The 17,967-nt window shown below is 40.1% G+C and overlaps 1 protein-coding gene across 2 annotated transcripts in view; it reads right to left on the bottom strand.

Annotated features, from left to right (window-relative positions):
- FBXO42 (F-box protein 42) overlaps nt 1-17,967 on the bottom strand; it is a 112,285-nt gene that overhangs the window by 12,934 nt on the left and 81,384 nt on the right. For both annotated transcript variants that reach the window (XM_027842762.1, XM_027842761.1), the window contains exon 5: nt 152-305. In XM_027842762.1, the coding sequence (XP_027698563.1) occupies nt 152-305 (154 nt within the window). The remainder of the gene's footprint in view (nt 1-151; nt 306-17,967) is intronic.

Below are 17,967 nucleotides of genomic sequence, written 5' to 3'. Positions count from 1 at the left end.
CTCTGATTGCTTCATATTCATAATTTCTTATGGTAAAGTAATATTCCATTAATTCAAGAACCTAAATTTGTTGAGCCCTTCCTCACTGCTAAACCTTTCAGAGGAACAGATTCCTGACTTTCAATCAAAGACTCTCCTCTGCAATCCTTACCAATTTTTAGAGGGTGAGTAAGTGTGTATTTCATCAAAGAACCTCTCAGGTTGGTGCAGAGGATAAGGGCTCGGCCGTGTCCAGCCCCCAAACAACACAAGCAAGTCCTTGTACACCACTAGAGTAGCTCCAGCTTTAGGGGAGGGATAAGAACCTAGAAGGAGTCAAAAACAGTACGGTTAGAGAATGATGTCTTCTCATAAACAGTGTTCAAGCTTTTCATGGATCATCCTGCCCCCAAAGAAAGAAAAATGGAACTTATACCACAAAGCCCAGAAAACAGGAAAATGAAATTGAGTTTTGAAGTGCAAAGAGAAAATCAAACTGCATATCTTCATAATTAGCCAAAGCTTGAAAGCAGATCTCATTTGTGGGCAAAACATCTGTCAGTCCGTGACAGGAAATTACTAGCTTTCTAACATAGCCCTTAAAATTACTGCTTTGGCACTAAGTAAAAAACAGTAATTACCTCAAAACATCTAGTAACTTTTTGTCTACAGAGGTCGGACTTAAAATGCTAATACAACTAGCCTTATTCACATCAAAATGAGTTGGAAACATAGGAAGTAAACATATTGCATACTTTATTTTCAAGAAATAGAAAATATTGAAGTATATTGTCATGTTCTATTATGGAATAACAATGATTAAGAAGGAATGTGATAGATATCCAGCATTGAACGTAGACCAGAGATACTTATATCTTACACGGTTCAAGACCACTGCCCAACCTCCAAAACAAAAGAGAAATTTGTGCAAATTCCTTCATAAATCAATGTTAATACCAAGCTATGAAACTGTAGTTATAGCCTGTAAAGAGAGGCACCTGCTGCTGGCTCAGCACAAATCTTCAAGAATTCCTAATGACTGGGCAGCTAGATGGCACAGTGGATAGAGCACTGGCCCTGAAGTCAGGAGGACCTGAGATCAAATCTGGCCTCAGACCAAACATTTCACACTTACTAGCTGTGTGACCCTGGGCAAGTTACTTAACTCCAATCACCTTAAAAAAAAAAAGAATTCCTAATGACTCTTTGGTCTCAGGACTCAGAAAAAAAGTAGGTTCTCTTCATTTGTAATTGATCTATTTCTTACTGTGGTATTCCCAACAAGTGCTGAAATGATTAGAAATCTACATAGTTTCCCCAAACTTTTGGTGTAATGACTATTCCTTAAAAACAAAATCTTGCTGGGTTTTTCTCCTTGAAATAATCATCTAGGTTTGATCTTTATAAGAAGTAACAAGGAAAGTAATACTCTCTAAGCCAGAGGTGTCAAAGTCCCGAAGTCAGAAACAGATTAAAATATAATTGGGAAATATTTAACAAAATAAATAAACATACAACACAACACAGATAATGTTAATTTGTGGTTTTTGAAGTCACTATGGAACCTGCAAATTCTATTTGAGTCTGACACCACTGATCTAAACCATTTCTTAGTTTGTTCATGATATAAGTAACTGCCTAAATTTGCCATAACTGTCAAGAATCCTCTAAATTAATACTTCAATTAAACTGTCTCCAAAGAATCAGATGACTGCGGAAAATGGGGAAGAAGAGAGAGGTAGAAAGGGGACATCCTTGCTACACATTCCAAGAGAAGCATCCTTTCTCAGGAACTGTGAATATGACAGGACATGGGATGATTCATTTCTAAAACATTAAAGGAAATAGGCACAAAAGCAATGTGAACTGAATTTAATTAGATAGAATCTGGGTAGTTCTGACATTCCCAAGCTTTCGGCGACCTTGCTCCAATCTGTTTTTCTTAGTAATATTTGGGGATTAAATACACTTTTTCCTCAAACTAGGACTGTCCAGTTATATTCTGGATTCTCTGTACAAAGAGTGCTAAAGTGACTTGCAAACTGAAGCTGGTCATATAATAATCAACACGTGGCAATCTCAATAATCCACTTTTGGGATGAGGTCTTCCTCAAAACAAAACCTTTTTTTGAAGAAGGTAAAGGTAGGTGATGGTTCTATCTAGTCACCTCAACCCCAAAACAGCAATAATCCCAAACATGTTGCATTTCCAAGGGTCTCTTCTAGTCCTGCAAGAGTGGAATCACAGCGACTCTGACTTTACAATCTTATTTCACCTTATTCCAAGCCCTTGTCTGATCTGCCATCAGGGAATCAAAGTTATCTTAAATCTTCTAAGTCTATGCTGGTGGAGTACCAGCTCTGGCAGATTGTGTAAAACTAGAAAATGTCCTCCTATTTTCTGTTATCTCACCACCAGCCTAAGTTTGAGAGGCATCTCACCTTGTTGGCCACAGTATGAGTTGTCTATTGGCAACCCCAACTGTTAAAAAAGATTTTCTGTCTGAACGTCATAAAGGTCCTGTGATCTGCATCAGCAGAAAATACCTGGCCTAATGTTTTTTAGATCAGACCAGTGACTTTGTTGGCATAGGTAACTCTCAGTGCGGAAACTCCCTCTACCAATGTCAGATCAGCTCTTCTCGATTCTGAGGCTGCCTCTCACCCTGAACTCAGGACCAAGGAAATGCATAATATGGTGCATTTCCCACGTTTGATTTGGCAACCATTGGACAAGAATATAGAAGATGTATCTTATTTCATACAATAGATAAAAAAAGGAGTGAGGGTTGGGTTTTTTAAAACTGTCATTTTAAGGCTTATTAAAGAAATCTTATTATGAATCACTAGCCCCCTAAAGGATTACTTGCAAAAATGTGACTTTTCTCAATGTTTGTTTAAAGCACAGCAGACATAAGTAATAGATTTCAAGGTAGAAGCTCAAAAGGAGCAAGTTTTCATTGCTCTACACATTGTTACAATGCCTACAATTTAACAATGTCTCCAGAGGGATAACAACCCACAGTGTAACTGAGTTAGGATCTCCGCTAGCAGAGCAGTGTTACTATCAATGACACCATGGATTCACTGAGCTACATCAAGTCAACTGTATCTAAAATCAAGAGACCCACTAGTTATGTCAGGAAACACAAATCTTCTCAATTAGGATTTTGAGAAATGCAAAGAATAACATTCACAACTATATAACTAACAACAACAACCATACAAAGCATTTATTAAGTACTTACTGTATGCCAGGCACTGTGGTAAGCAATGGGGATACAAAGAAAGGGGGGGAAATGGCCTCTGCCTTCAAGAAGTTCATATTCTAATGTGGGAGACAACACACAAACAACTATATGCATACAAGTCATTTAAACATAAATGTGAGCTAATTTCTGGCAAAAGGCACTGGTGGGTAGGGATGGGAAAGGGGAACAGATGGACTGGAAAAAACCTATTGGAGAAGGTAGGATTTTTAGTCTTGAAGGAAGTCAGGGAAGCCCAGGGTTGGGAGATGGAGTATTATGTGCCAAGAACAGCAAGAAAGCCAGCAGCACTGGCCACAGAGAGTGGGGAAGGAAGTAGGCAAAGTCTAAGAAGGCTTGTAAAGGGCCTTAAAAGTCAGACAGAAGATTTTCTGTTTGGTATTGGAGACTGCAGGGAGCCAATGGAATTTACTGATTTGGAGGAAGTGAGGGGACTGGTTAGGATGGCAATTTAGGCAGATCATTTTGGCAACTGAATGGAAGACGGCTTAGAATGGGAAGAGACTTGAGGCTGGAAATCATGGAGGAGGCTTCTGCAAGTCTCAGACATAAGGTGACTAGGGCTTAGCCCAGGGTGGCAATAGCGGGAGTGGAGAAAAGGGGACAACAACGAGAGATGTTGTGGAAGGAGAAATGACAAGACTTGGCAACAGACTGGACATATGGGGAATTCGAGGAGAGACAACGGCAGCACTCAGGTTGTGAACCTGGATGGCTGGGACAAGAGTAACTGGAAAACTGGAAGAAGAGGGTTTGAGGGAAAAGATACTTAGTTCTGTTTCAAAGGTGCTGAGTTTGAAATGTCTACAGGACATCCAGTTTGAGATGGTCGGAAGTCAGGAGAGAGGTTAAGGGCTGGATAAACAGACCTGAGACTCATCTGATACTAGTTAGTATTTATATGACTCTTTTACACACGAATTCCTTTGACCCTCACAGTCATCCTGTGAGGTAGATGCTATTATAATCTCCATTTTACAGAAGAAGAAACAGTCACACAGAGGTTCAGTGACTTGCCCAGGGTCACATAGCCACTAAGTGTCTGAGGCTAGACTAGAACTCGGGTCTTCTTGTCTCTAAGACCACCTAACTCTAGAGATGATAACTGAACCCATGATAACTGAAAAGATCATCAAGTGAGACCCTACAGAGAGAGAGAAGAGACAAGAGCCTAGCAGAGCCTGGGGGGGAACACCCATGGTTAGAGAATGTGACCTGGATGGTGTTTGTTGTTCAGTCATTTTCAGTCATAACCCCATTGAGGTTTTCTTGGCAGAGATACTGGAGTGGTTTGCCATTCTTTCTCCAGCTTATTTTGCAGATGAGGAAACTGAGGCAATCAGGGATAGGTGATTTGATAATTTAGAAATAGCAAAGGAGACTAAGAAGGAGTCATCAGACAGGTAGGAAGACAATCAAAAGACAGCAGAGCCACACAATCTAGCTGGAGAAGAAAGAGTATCCAGGAGACAGGCCTCTCTTGACACAGAGGTCAAGAAAAATAAGGACTGAGGCTTAATCTGGCAATTAAGAGATTATTTGTAACTTTGGAGACAGCATTTTCAGTTTAATGATGAGATCAGAAGCCAAACCTCAAAGGATATAGAAGAGAAGAAGAGGAGGCACCAATAGTAGACAGCTTTGTAAAGGAGTTCATCCACAAAAGGGAGCAAAGGTATAGAATAAGAGTTAGCAGGAATGGTTGGAGTGGGGGTTTTCTTTTTTTTAAGGATGAGGGAAGACAAAGACGCGCTTATAGACCAAAGGGAAGCAGTCAGTGGTTAGGGCAATACTAAATGTTAGTGAGAGAGTGACTATTGTCCTTCGTTCTCGAAGAGGACGGAACGACATCATTAAATTAGAGTCAAGTGACAGTGCGTCCGATTGTGGCTGATCAGACTGATATGAGCTCAGAATGCTCTGACACAGACTGGGCACAAATAGTCCATGTGAACATTTGGGGTGGTTTCTCTAAATGTGGCATCTCGAATTTCTTTTGAGCTACTTAAATTCTGCCTTGTTCATAGAGCACAGCACCTTCTCTGATGAGGGCACACCATGTTGGGTGGTCCTGTACCTGTGTCTCCCATGTCACAAAATCAATTTCAAAGTTCTTGAGAACGTGAGAGCGTCCTTGTATCACTTCTGACCACCATGTGAGTGCTTGTCCTGTGTGAGTTCTCCATAAAATAGTCTTTTAGGCAAGCATACATGTGGGATTTGAACAACGTGGCCAGCCCCTTGGAGCTGTGCTCTCTGCAGTAGAGTCTGAATGCTTGGCAGTTTAGTTCAAGAAAGGACCTCAGTGTCTGGTAGTTCACCCTGCCAGATGGTCTTCAGAATCTTCCTAAGACAATTCAAATGGAAGTGATTCAGTTTCTGGCATGGTGCTGGTAGACTGTCCAGGTTTTACAGGCATACAACAATGACGTCAGCACAAGGGCTCTGTACACCTTTGGTATGGTAGTCAGTCTAATACCTCTTCTCTCCCAGTTTCCTTCAGAGCCTCCCAAACACTGAGCTAGCTCTGGCAATGGGTTCATTAACCTCATGATCAACATATATATCCCTGGAAAGCATACTGCCAAGGTAAGCGAACTTATCCAAACTTCTCCATTTGCCACAACAAATGGTTCCACGTATGGGTGGGGTGGTGCTGGCTGATGGGAGTACCTGTGTTTTCTTGGTGTTAACTGTTAGGCCAAAATTAGGACAAGCAGCAGAGAAACAATCCATACTTTGTTGCATCTCAGTTTCAGAGGCTGCATTGAATAGGGATGACAGAGAGCACAATCTGCTGGAGAAGATGAGATGGAACACAATCACATGTGCTTGTAGAGGGGTTTGCCTTGGGGAGAAGGGCTAACTCTTCAGGTGACACAGAAGTGAAGATAGAGGGGGAAGAGGACTGTGAGATAAGGAAGGGAGAAAACAGAGATCTCAGTAAACAGCCTCCATTTTTTTTAGTGTAGTATGAGGCAAGATCTTCAGCTACAAGTGTGGGGAGAAAGGGATGCTATTAGGAAGCTTGAAGAGGGATGAAAGGGTTTGGAATAGTCGCTATTAATGTAGCTATAATGGATTAAGGAGAAGGAAAAAAGACTGTCTTGGTCCAGTAAGGGCCCAATTAAGATTATGTAACATAAATTTGTAGTAGAGTCAGTTGACAGTTTCATGATTTGCGCCACCTTTGTTCAGCAGCATGTGAAACCTAGTGAAAGTATTAGATGGTGGTAGGAATCCAATGTTGGAACTTTCGAAAGAAATGACTGGTGATAAAGTTCCCACTGTTTAACTAGGTGGTGGGGAGGCAGCAGGGGGAACCAGTTGGCTTTTTTTGGGGGGGTTTTTTTTTGGTGTAGGGGGAACCATTTAAAATACTTAAATATCCTAAAAACTATGACATCACCCATTATTGTGCCAAGGAAACAATTCAAATTTATATACCACTTTAAGATTTTAACAGTGTTTTCCTCACAATAATCCTGTGAGGAAGAGAACACAAGTATTATCCCTACTTTATAGACAAGGAAACGAGCTCTGAAAAAATGAAATAATTTATCCAAGGTCACACAGTACCTGAGGTCAGATTTTAACCCAGGTCTCCTCATCTAGCACTCTTTTAATGATCTCTCAATCATAGCTGGAAGGACCTCAATGGCCATCAATCAATCAATCAATCAATACTTATTAAGTGCCCGGGCACTGTGCCAAGCACTGGGAATACAAAAGGAAGCAAAAGACAGTCCCTTCCTTCACAGAGCTTACAATCTAATGGGGGAGACAAGGTGCAAACAAACCTATAGAAAGCAAGCTATATCACAGGATAAATAGGAAATAATTAACTAGAAGTCACTTGAATTAAGAGGGGTTGAGGGAAGGCTTCCAGCTAAAGATGGGATTTTAGTTGGGACTTAAAGAAATTCAGGAAGATCTGTAGCAGGAGCAGAGGAGGGACAGCATTCCAGGTATGAAGGACAGCCAAAGAAAATGCCCAGAGTCAAGATGTGGAATGTCTTGTTTTGTGGAACAGCTATGAGGCCAGTATCACTGGATCAAAGAGTATATGTTGGGGAATAAGGTATAAGAAGGCTAGAAAGGTAGGAAAGGGCGAGATCAGGAAGAGCTTTGAATGCCAAACTGAAATGTCTTAGGACTCCACTTAAGTAGACATAGATGAGGAGGTCCTTGTAGAAGGAGCAATGTAGTACAGCCTAGTAATGAAATCACAAATAAGGGAGACAGATGATGTGGAGTCTGGTATTGCCCATACTATGTGTTATATGATCTTGGATAAATAACTTTTTTTTTCTCTTTCTGGTCCTTAGAACCTGAGAGGACATCTAAATCACTCATCCCTAAGCAAGAATTCCCACTATTATCCTACAGGCTAGTAGTCATTCAACTTCCACCCAAAGAATTCTAATTACTTACTACCTTATGAGCTCAGCCCTACACATAATGAGTTATTTAATGAGAGCTTTTGGATGGAGATTAAATACTTTGGCAACAGCAGACCCTGTATAGTCAAATAAAAAGTACAGCATAACCATGATAATAATATGACGAAATTCAAATCCCACGCCCAAGAAATCCTATAAAAGGTCTTGCACTAATTGAGGAAACAGAACTGGCTAATCTTCAAAATTATAAGGCCACTGGACTTCTGAGGACAATCTAAGTAATATACAGTTCAAAACAAAACAAAAAAAAATTTTTAAGATCAGTATACACACACACACACACACACAAATATAAACATGCCAATCTTTATCAAGGACCATGGATGCAAAAATAAATAAATAAATAACTTGTTTTATAGTAAAAGCCACACAAGAATATTCCCAATAGAGATTATGTACATGTGCTCCATTTTCCAAACCAACCAACATTCTCCTAATCTCACCCCAGATAGAATCTGCAGGTGTTATATTTCAAAACAGGACAAAAACCAATGAGGCAGATGTGTGAAACTGAAAAACCAGCCTGGCACTCCACATAATAACTAATGTTTGAAAAATCACTAATTGGTTTAAACATGTCCCAAGATTTCTGCCTCTCTATGAAATCAGAGCAAGGATTTCACACATTAACAACTGTGATAGGGCAGCATTAGATGACATGAAAAAAAAACTGTGAAGCAATTCCACATTCTGCTTTGATTTCTCAGCTACACTCCCCCATCTTGCATTCTCAAACATCCTGGGCCTGGAAAACTATCTGATAACAAGATAAAATACAAGCAGCCATCTGTGGTGACATGTATACCACTTACATGACTGAGGTTGTCCTTTCAACCTTTCTATACATTCCATGTACTTAAATCAAAAGAGAGCCAAATCTAAGGTGAGAGGAGAAGTGAAAAGGGAGAATCTTGACAAATTGCATCATTCTGCAAAAGACTTGTTAAAGAAACTAAGTGGGTGCCCATCAACTGGAGAATGACTGAACAAATTCTGGCATATGAATGTGATGCAATATTATTGTGCCTTAAGAAATGACAAGTACGATGATTTCACAGAAATTAGGAAGATGTATGTGAAATAATAATAGGGAAATAAGCACAAATGGGAGAACAACTTACATAACCTCAATAATCCATCCAACCCAATCCAAAAGCATATATTAAGTGCTGACTATGTGCCAGACACTGTGTTAAGGGCTGGGGACACAATTAATAAAAAAAAGTCCCTGCCCTCAAGAAGCTTACAATCTAAAGGGTGAGACAACACACAAAACGTGCAGTTGTGGGATATAATATAAAGGAAACAACTTGAAGAAAGCATTTTGTAAATGTGTGGGTCATCATGGAATCGTAACTCTCTTGAGAATAATTTGTTCCATGATTCATAACCCCTTACCTTCACTAGAATATTGGTGTTAAGAGAGTGGCTTCTGCAACATAAAGCAGTTAAGAGTCACTGAAAACTCTGCACAATTTGCCTTATGAGATCCAGCCCAAATAATGCTCCTCTGGACTCCAGATTGAAATAAGACAACATAAAATATGGTACAGAGTAAAGCAGGAGTATCAAACGCAAAAAGAAATGAATGCCACTCACTAACTTCTACGTAAAGAGCCCCATGGACCACGTACTGACTTAGAAAACTAAAAATTAACCGTATCTATGTTTTATTACATTTCTATTTATTTTGTTAAATATTTTCCAATTACATTTTAATCTGATCCAGTGAGAGTGTTGTAGGCCCACACCTCTGGTGTAAAAAATACTGAATTTGGGGTCAAAAGACCTAGGTTTGAATTCTAGCTCTGCTAGTAGATACAACCTTAGGCTAAATCATTTAAGCCCTCTAGGCCTTTTTTTTCCATTTGTAAAATGATGACGTTAAGAGCATTTCTAAGTTTCCTTCAAGCTTTAAATTGTTTGAAAAAGTCCTTCAACAGATATTACTAGGAGTGGTAAATCATCAGAAGGAACACTGTCCTTTTCTCTCCTGGCAACAGGATCACGTAGCAAAGCTTGCCTCCTTCTACCCTCTGCCCTTGGCGGCTGGCAGTTTCGGTCTTAACTGTACGGATTCAGCAAATATCAGCTCAGTGCCTCCTAATGGAACACACAGGGATGAGTCATACAGTTTAGCCCCCTTCGTGTACTAAGACTAGACTAGAGAGACTCTGTGACTGTCCAATTCTCAGACCCCATGATTATGGGCTCACTCATGCATGACTGTTCCCTGGATTTTTCTAGGAAGCACTTTTCATTTCCAAAGCAAACATGGCCCGTAGATGTCACTGGGCTCTCACTGATGTGAGCACTCCCTTCATTCTGCAGATCATCTACATCTTCTACTTCTGGATGATTCCTGTCCACCGGATTGTTAAGGGCTTTTATTGGGGAGGGGGAAATGACATATACTTTAGGAAAGTCACTTTGATGGTGGAGTGGAGGTTGGATAGTAAGGAGAGACCTATGGCAAGCAAAACAACCAGCAGGCTATTGTAATATTCAAGCATGAAGATATGAAGGTCTGCACCAAGGTGATGGCAGTGTCAGAGAAGAAAAGAGGCTGTATTAGAGAGAAGGTGGTTTTTTTTTTTTTTTAAATCATCAAATGCTCTTGGAATAACTGCTTACCTGGATCTCTTTCCAAGCTTTCTTTAAACTGATTTTATATTCCATTATTTCTTTTTGCTTTATTAGACAATACTGCTCATAGTAATCCATCATTTATTTTAATACTGTACAAATGGATTCATTTCTAAAGTGGCCTTGCCTTTGGCCATCATCTCTCTCTACTTGGCCAGTCAGTCCAATGGTTACCAACTAACACACTTTCTGAGCTCTTCTGGTCTTACAGTAATAGATCTATAGCATTAAATTTCTGTATAAAAGTACTCTAATCAGTGTATTTAATTTCTAGCATACATTCCCAATTTTTTCATTTCTGGTCACTTTTTAAAAATAGTTCAGAATTGATTCTGTGCCACATATTTTTCTCATTATTATTCTTTCTTTTTTGCTAATTTTGATCTTTACCCTGACAAGTTGGTGGTCTTGCTATACAAAGACAACTGAATCAGGAATAACTTCCAAATCAGTAACTAATCTTTTCTTGTCTTAAAATAGAATGTTTCACTTTTTTGAAGTTATTTGGCGCCTTCCTGATTCTCTTCTCAAAGAAAAGTGCTCATGACATAAAGGTATGAGTTTTCTGTGTAGTGTACAAGTGTTCGGTTACTAGTACTCTTTTTTTAATTGAATCATGCTTTCCCATACGCTTTTCTTCATCTTTACCTTTTTCCACTTTTGCACTGACATCATGAGGTATCAGAATGTGTGGAGGCCTTGAAGAAAGAGGGAAGTTACAGTTAAATTGTAGGATGCATCCAGGATTGTGCTGGAGTCAGCTTGAGTCTGCTCTCAAGAGCCAAATGTTAAATTTTCAGTGTGAGCATTTACACCTCCGAAATAAGGGCTTAGTTTACTGTTTTGTTGATTGTCTAGAGTCTAGACTTAAGAAAGTGGAAAATATTTTTTTTTGCATTTTTTTTTTTGTTTTATTATTTCAATGATTTTTGAAATTTATTTTTGGTTTTCAACATTCACTTCCACAAGATTTTGAGTTCCAAATTTTCTTCCCATCTCATCCTTCCCCCCACCCCAAGACAAGAATGCATTCTGTATACCTCTTCCCCTAATCTGCCCTCCCTTCTATTTCACTCCCCCCTTCTCTTATCCCCTTCCCCTTCTATTTTCCTATAGGGCAGGATAGATTTCTATACTCCATTTCCTGTATTTCTTATTTCCCAGTTGCCCTCTGGAATATTATATTCCATGCCCTCCGGTCCCTTAATGTAGAAGCTGCTAAATCTTGTGTTATCCTGATTGTGTTTCCACAATACTTGAATTGTTTCTTTCTGGCTGCTTGCAATATTTTCTCCTTGACCTGGGAACTCTGGAATTTGGCTATAATATTCCTAGGAGTTTTCCTTTGGGGATCTCTTTCAGGGGGTGATCGGTGGATTCTTTCAATTTCTATTTTGCCCTCTGGTTCTAAATCATCAGGGCAGTTTTCCTTGATAATTTCTTGAAAGATGATTTTTTTGATCATGGCTTTCAGATAGTCCAATAATTTTTAAATTCTCTCTCCTGGATCTATATTCCAGGTCAGTTGTTTTTCCAATGAGATATTTCACATTCTCTTCTATTTTTTCATTCTTTTGGATTTGTTTTACAGTGTCTTAATTTCTCATAAAGTCACTAGCTTTCAATTGCTCCATTCTAATTTTTAAGGAAGGATTTTCTTCAGTAAACTTTTGGACTTCCTTTTCCATTTGGCCAATTTTGTTTTTTAGGGCATTCTTCTCCTCATTGGCTTTTTGGACCTCTTTTGCCATTTGGATTGGGCTATTTTTTAAAGTGTTATTTTCTTCAGTGTTTTTTTGGGTCTCCTTTAGCAAGGTGTTGACTTGTTTTTCATGATTTTCTTGCATCACTCTCAGTTTTTCCTCTACTTTTCTTTCTTGCTTCTCAAAATCCTTTTTTGAACTCTTCCATGGCCTGGGACCAACTCATATATTTTTCTTGGAGGCTTTGGATGCAGGAGCTTTGACTTTGTTGTATTCTTCTGGTTGTATCTTTTGATCTTCTTTGTCACCAAAGTGAGATTCTATGGTCTGACTCTTTTTGCACTGCTTGCTCATGATCCCAGTCAATTACTTGAGCTATAAACTCATTATTAAGGTAGGGGTCTGCTTCCAATGTGGAGAATGTACTGTCCCAAGCTTCAGGGGTTCTGTGCAGCTGTTTTCAGAGATACTTCCAGGGACCTGTAAATTTTCAATTCTTCCAAGGTAGTACGATCAAGGGTGAGGTGTTTACTCATTTCCTGGCCTGTGCTCTGGTCTATGACTGACCACAAGCACTCTTTTCTGTCTTGGAACTGTGAGGAGGATTTCTTCTCCACCACCACATCAGTACTCCTCCTCACCTTGGACCACTACTCAGAACTGTGACCCTAATCCAAGTATGGGCAAAGCAAGAGAATCCTGCACCAGCAAAGAGATCCCTGCAATCCCCCTCTGATCAGTCACTAGATTCTCCCTCAGTCTGTGGGCAAGAAGCTCCAGAAGAAGTCACCACCCCAGGGCACCCCCGGGGACTGGGGCTGCAACTGTGCTTCTCTCTCTCTCTCACCGTAGACACAGACTTTTCCCACTGACTTTCTAGGTTGTCTTCGGCGTTTGCGGGTTGAGAAGTCTGGAAACTGCCACAGCTACCTGTGATGCCTTCCTCTGAGGCCTGCGCACCCACGCCGAACTGCGCTCCTCTCCCAGCCTGGCACTATAGACCTTTCCGATCAACTATCCAGGTCATCTTGGGCTGTAAATTTGTTTCACTCTTTCTTTTTGTGGGTTCTGCTGCTTTAGAATTTGTTTAGAGCCATTTTTTATAGGTATTTGGAGGGGTTTGGGGGAGAGCTCAAGCAAGTCACTGCTTTTACTCTGCCATCTTGGCTCCACCCCCCAAAAGTGGAAAATATTAACAATGCAGATTGAACTTAAAGTGTGTTGTGCATATACCCTCCCACCCCTGCCCCCAAGAGCTGTCCTTGAACATTCACCAGTACAATCTCCAGATATATTATCATCATTCCTTAGAGAGGCAAAGGAGCTGTGGAGTTGATTTTACTATACATGTAAAAGCAACGTGAAACATTTATGTCATGGGATCATCAGTCATCTCATATTATAGTAATGACAAGTATTTGCAAAAAGTCCACCATGAAATAACTTCAGTTTATGTACCAACATTGGTTGCTGAGGACGAAAGGGTAGAGATATTCTAAGAACTCAACCAAGACCTTCCAAAGTTCTACAGATATGAACTATTAACAACATTATTAGTCTCGTTTTGCAGAAAGGAAATTCAAAGCAAATCAAAGGAGAACTCTAATTTTTTTTTTTTATTCCAAGTCCTAGTTTAAGGAAGAACTTAATTTAATTCAATCTAAAATGTGGATTTAACTGACCACTAAGAATGCGCAAAGAAAAAAGGATTTCTTTTTAAAAAAAAAATAAGTATTCTCTAATGATTATATCACTTAGGAGATATGACTGCCTCAGAACTGGTCAGAAGCACCAATTTTCCAGGGCCATGACCATACACAGTATTCCTACCAACACTAAACTGATACTTGCAATAACAAAAATTCACCATTACATATTTTATAATTTACAAAACATTTTCCTCATAACGTACCTGGGAAATATAAGTATTACCCACATTTTATAGATGAAGAAATAGGTTCTGAGAGGTCATGTGATTGGTCCACAGTCAATAAGGAAAGAAACCTTGTTCAACCCTAACTTGAACTCTGTTCTTCAAATGCCAAGTCTATCACAGGGAAATACGTAGAGGTTTTTTCCTCTTTCATGCTTTTCTTATCTGATTTAAGGAATTCAATATCTAAAACAATGCAGTAATAACGCTCAACAATTACGGATTTATAACAGTTCATTCACAATATGCGTGGTCTATTAAAGACTTTGAAATGCACATACACACTGTATAAACACAGCCATATGTTTTTTAAAAATTCCTTGGCTATCTATAGTACCTCAAAATTTAGTAACTTTGGATTAGGAAATGTGAAAAATCTTTTGACAGTGTGTATATCTCTGTGTACATATAGGCATAAACATACACATGTATATGTACATATACATATGATCCGACAGGCATAAAATTTGGCTTAGAACAAATAGATTCTGACCATTAACACTATTTTCTTGTCCTGTCTCCCTCTCCTCTCCTTCTCAATTAAATTCCTTAAAAAAATAAAAAACACAAACATCTCTAGTTGCTGCCCTCACTTCTTCTCTTAGAATTCTCTTCTAAACCCCTTTCACCTAAACCCCTTGGGTGAATCCCAAGCTCATCATTCAACTGTCACTGCCCTCCTCTCCAAAGCTACCAATGACCTCCCAACCGTCAAATGTAGTGGCTTTTCTCAATCTTCATCCTTCTCAACCACTTGGAGCATCTGATACCAATGGCCACTTTCTCCTTTTGGGATTTTGTGAATTTGCTCTCTTGGGTTCTTCTTCCTATTTCACTCATCTTTCTCAATATGCTCTTCTGACTCTTCATCCAGGCCACGTAAAAACTGTGGGTGGCCCCCTAGGCTCTGTCCTGGGCCTTCTTCTCTCTGTGGCAAAGCCTTCTGAGCTCCTATTGGTCAGATCAGCCACAGTCGGACACACTGTACTTGACTCCAACAGTGATGTCATTCATTTTGGTCCTCTTGGAGAATGAGGAACAACCAACCAACCAGCAATCAATGGGTTCAATTACCATCTCTAGGCATGTGATTCTCAGATCTGTTTTTCCAGCCATAGTCTCTCTCCTGAGCTCCAGTCCTACATCACCAACTGCGTGTTAGAGGTTTCAACTCAATGGAAGCTCTAAAGGAACCTCAAACTCAACATGTCCAAAAATGAACACATTAACTTTTCCTCAAAATCCATCCCTCTTCTGAACTCCCCTATTACTGGTAAGGGCATTACCATCATTTGTCACCTAGGTTTGGCAACTTTAATGTCATCCATGATTCTTCTCTCTTCCTCATTCCACATATTTAATCAGTGGCCAAATCTTGTTATTTTTTTCTCCACATTTCTCATATACATCTTCTCCTCCTGATTCACATAGCCAATGCTTTAGTTCAGGCCCTCAACAGCCCGCACCTGGACTATAGCAATAATTACTAACAGGACTCACTACCTCAAATTTCTTCTCACTCCAATTCATCCTAGCTACCAAAAGTGACTTTCTTTGTGTGGTGTCTGATGCAGTGTAGGTTTGGTTATGTCACAAACCTCCCATACCTAAACTCCCATGGCCCCCTAAAACTAAGAGAATCAAATAAAAAGTCCTCTGTTTGGCATTCATAGCTCATCACAACCTGGCCCCTTCCTACCTTTTCAGTCTTTTAACACATTCCTTCCCTTCCCTCACTCTATGGTCCATCCATCCTGGCCTATGCGCTGTTCCTCACACATGGCACTCCATCGCTGTGCCTTTGCACTGAATGTCCAACACGCCTGGAATGTTTTTCCTCCTCATCTCTACCTCTGAGAGCCTCAAAGAAGGTTAAAAGCAACAAAACCCCATGAATGGATGCATACCTTGAGCTTACTCAGCACCCCTTCCCCCACCACACACCATGTTACTGGTAGCAAAACTGCACTAGCAGACCCAAAGAAGAGCCCAACCCACCAGCTTGAAACAAAAAACTCAATGCCACACTCTGAGTTCAATGCCATATCCCATCCCCACCCACCTACCCAGAGCACTGGAAGCTCAAACTACAGAAATCAATCTGGCAGGTCTCTGAAGTGCAAGTATTGGGTGAAAGAACGGAGGGAGCAGGACAGGACACTATGTGGGGAGGCTGGGCAGCACTCCACTAAGCCTGAAGAAAAGAGCCCAACCCCCCAGCTGGCGTCAGTTCTGTCTGCCCAAAAGTCACCTAGGGCAGACAGCTAGTCTAGTGAACAATGAATTGCGCAGCATGAGAGGAGACAGCATCATTTTGAGATCCAGCACTCAGGGAAACTACAAGCAGAAGAGAGGGAGTCAGAAAGTAAGCAAAAAGGGAAAATAAGGGGAGCAAAAAGAATGAAATTACCAAGGAAGAAAACTCAAAGATCTTGAACATAAGCAGACAAATTAATTGGGAAGCCATTAACAGCAGGAGGAAATGTAGGCTCCAGGTCCAGAAAATGAGTTCAGGCATCTATGAATAAATACCACAAAACGAAGGAAAACAATCCAACATCTGATGAGACAGAGGACCCTGTGGAATCTGAGAACATGGAACCACAACCTAGGAGTGGTTCAAAAGAGAAATGAGAATTATGGGAGCAGAATTTAACAAAAACAATGGGCAGAATGGATAAACTTGAATATACAGAATTGAGGGTTGATCCAGAATAAAAACAAAAATCAGTAATATTAGAAGAAAAAATGAGGGGCAACTAGGTTGCACAGTGGATAGAGCTCTGGACTTGGAGTCAGGAGGACCTGAGTTCAAATGTGACCTCAGACACTTGACACTTACTAGCTGTGTGACCCTGGGCAAGTCACTTAACCCCGACTGCCTCACCAAAAAGAAAAAAATGCTCTTTATCCTAGTAAAATATACTAATCTCAAAGACAGGATGTGTAAGGAAAACCTAAGGATCATAGGTCTCTTAGAAGATAAGTCAAAAAACCTGAACACTATCATACAAAAAATAAATTAATAAATAAACGAAAGAACTGTCCAAAATTCTGAACACAGTTACTGCCGCCAAAGTCCTTGGCATTGTCATATGGTGTAGCATCAGAAATGGATACAGCTTTATCAGTGGAAGTAACATCAAAGAAGATCACTGCTGCACCCTAAGAACCGTAGGACAGGCTCCCTTCTCCCTCCTCCACAGGCTGTTTCTCCTACTAGAATGTGACTCCTCCTAGAGAGCAGAGGGCCTGCTTTTCTCTTTGTATTCCCAGAGGTTAAGCACAGTGCTCTGTATAAAATGTTTTTTCATTCATTCATTTATGTTGGTATAATCTGATAATTTATTAACTGTAGCTGTGGGCACTTTTATATATACACAAAGAAGGAGCTAAAAAATTTTGCAGAATTGAATAAGAACTGTTAGGAAGTAAAAACAGTGGTACTGATCTTGGGTTTCTAGCAAGGGTTCAAAGAAAACTCCTTCCTTTCCTAAAAGGCTCATCTCAGTTGATACCTCCTCTGTAAATACTGCCCTGTCTCTGACCTCTCTCCCCACATTCCTCACAGCCCTTTGCCATGATCGCTTGTGCACTTCTCTCTCTATGTAAAAGTTATTTGTATATATGCCACCCTACCCCCAGTGTGGTAAGTTCCTTAGGGGCACGGGCTATGTTGTTTTTTCCATCTGCCTTCCCTAACACTGGGCCTTACACACAACAGGCACTTAATAAATGTTTGCTGAATAAAAGTCAGTCAGTCCTCTTCAGTGGAGAAAGAACCAGGATAGGCACTATGGAGTTCAATCTCCGTACCCTGCCTATTTGGCTCCCTTCAGTTTATCCAAACTATTCAGCAAAGACTTATCACATAAAAGCATGCTGTCACACCCTCATCACACTGAAAAATCATGCTTGCTCTCCGGAAAAAGGTAGGACACAGAATAGCAAATATTGTAAACTATCAGACATGA

Source organism: Vombatus ursinus, unplaced genomic scaffold, assembly GCF_900497805.2.
Source record: "Vombatus ursinus unplaced genomic scaffold, bare-nosed wombat genome assembly UNPS02014884.1, whole genome shotgun sequence".
Lineage (NCBI taxonomy): Eukaryota > Metazoa > Chordata > Mammalia > Diprotodontia > Vombatidae > Vombatus > Vombatus ursinus.
The sequence above is the reverse complement of the archived record's forward strand: the minus strand, read 5'-3'. Positions and strand labels throughout refer to the sequence as shown.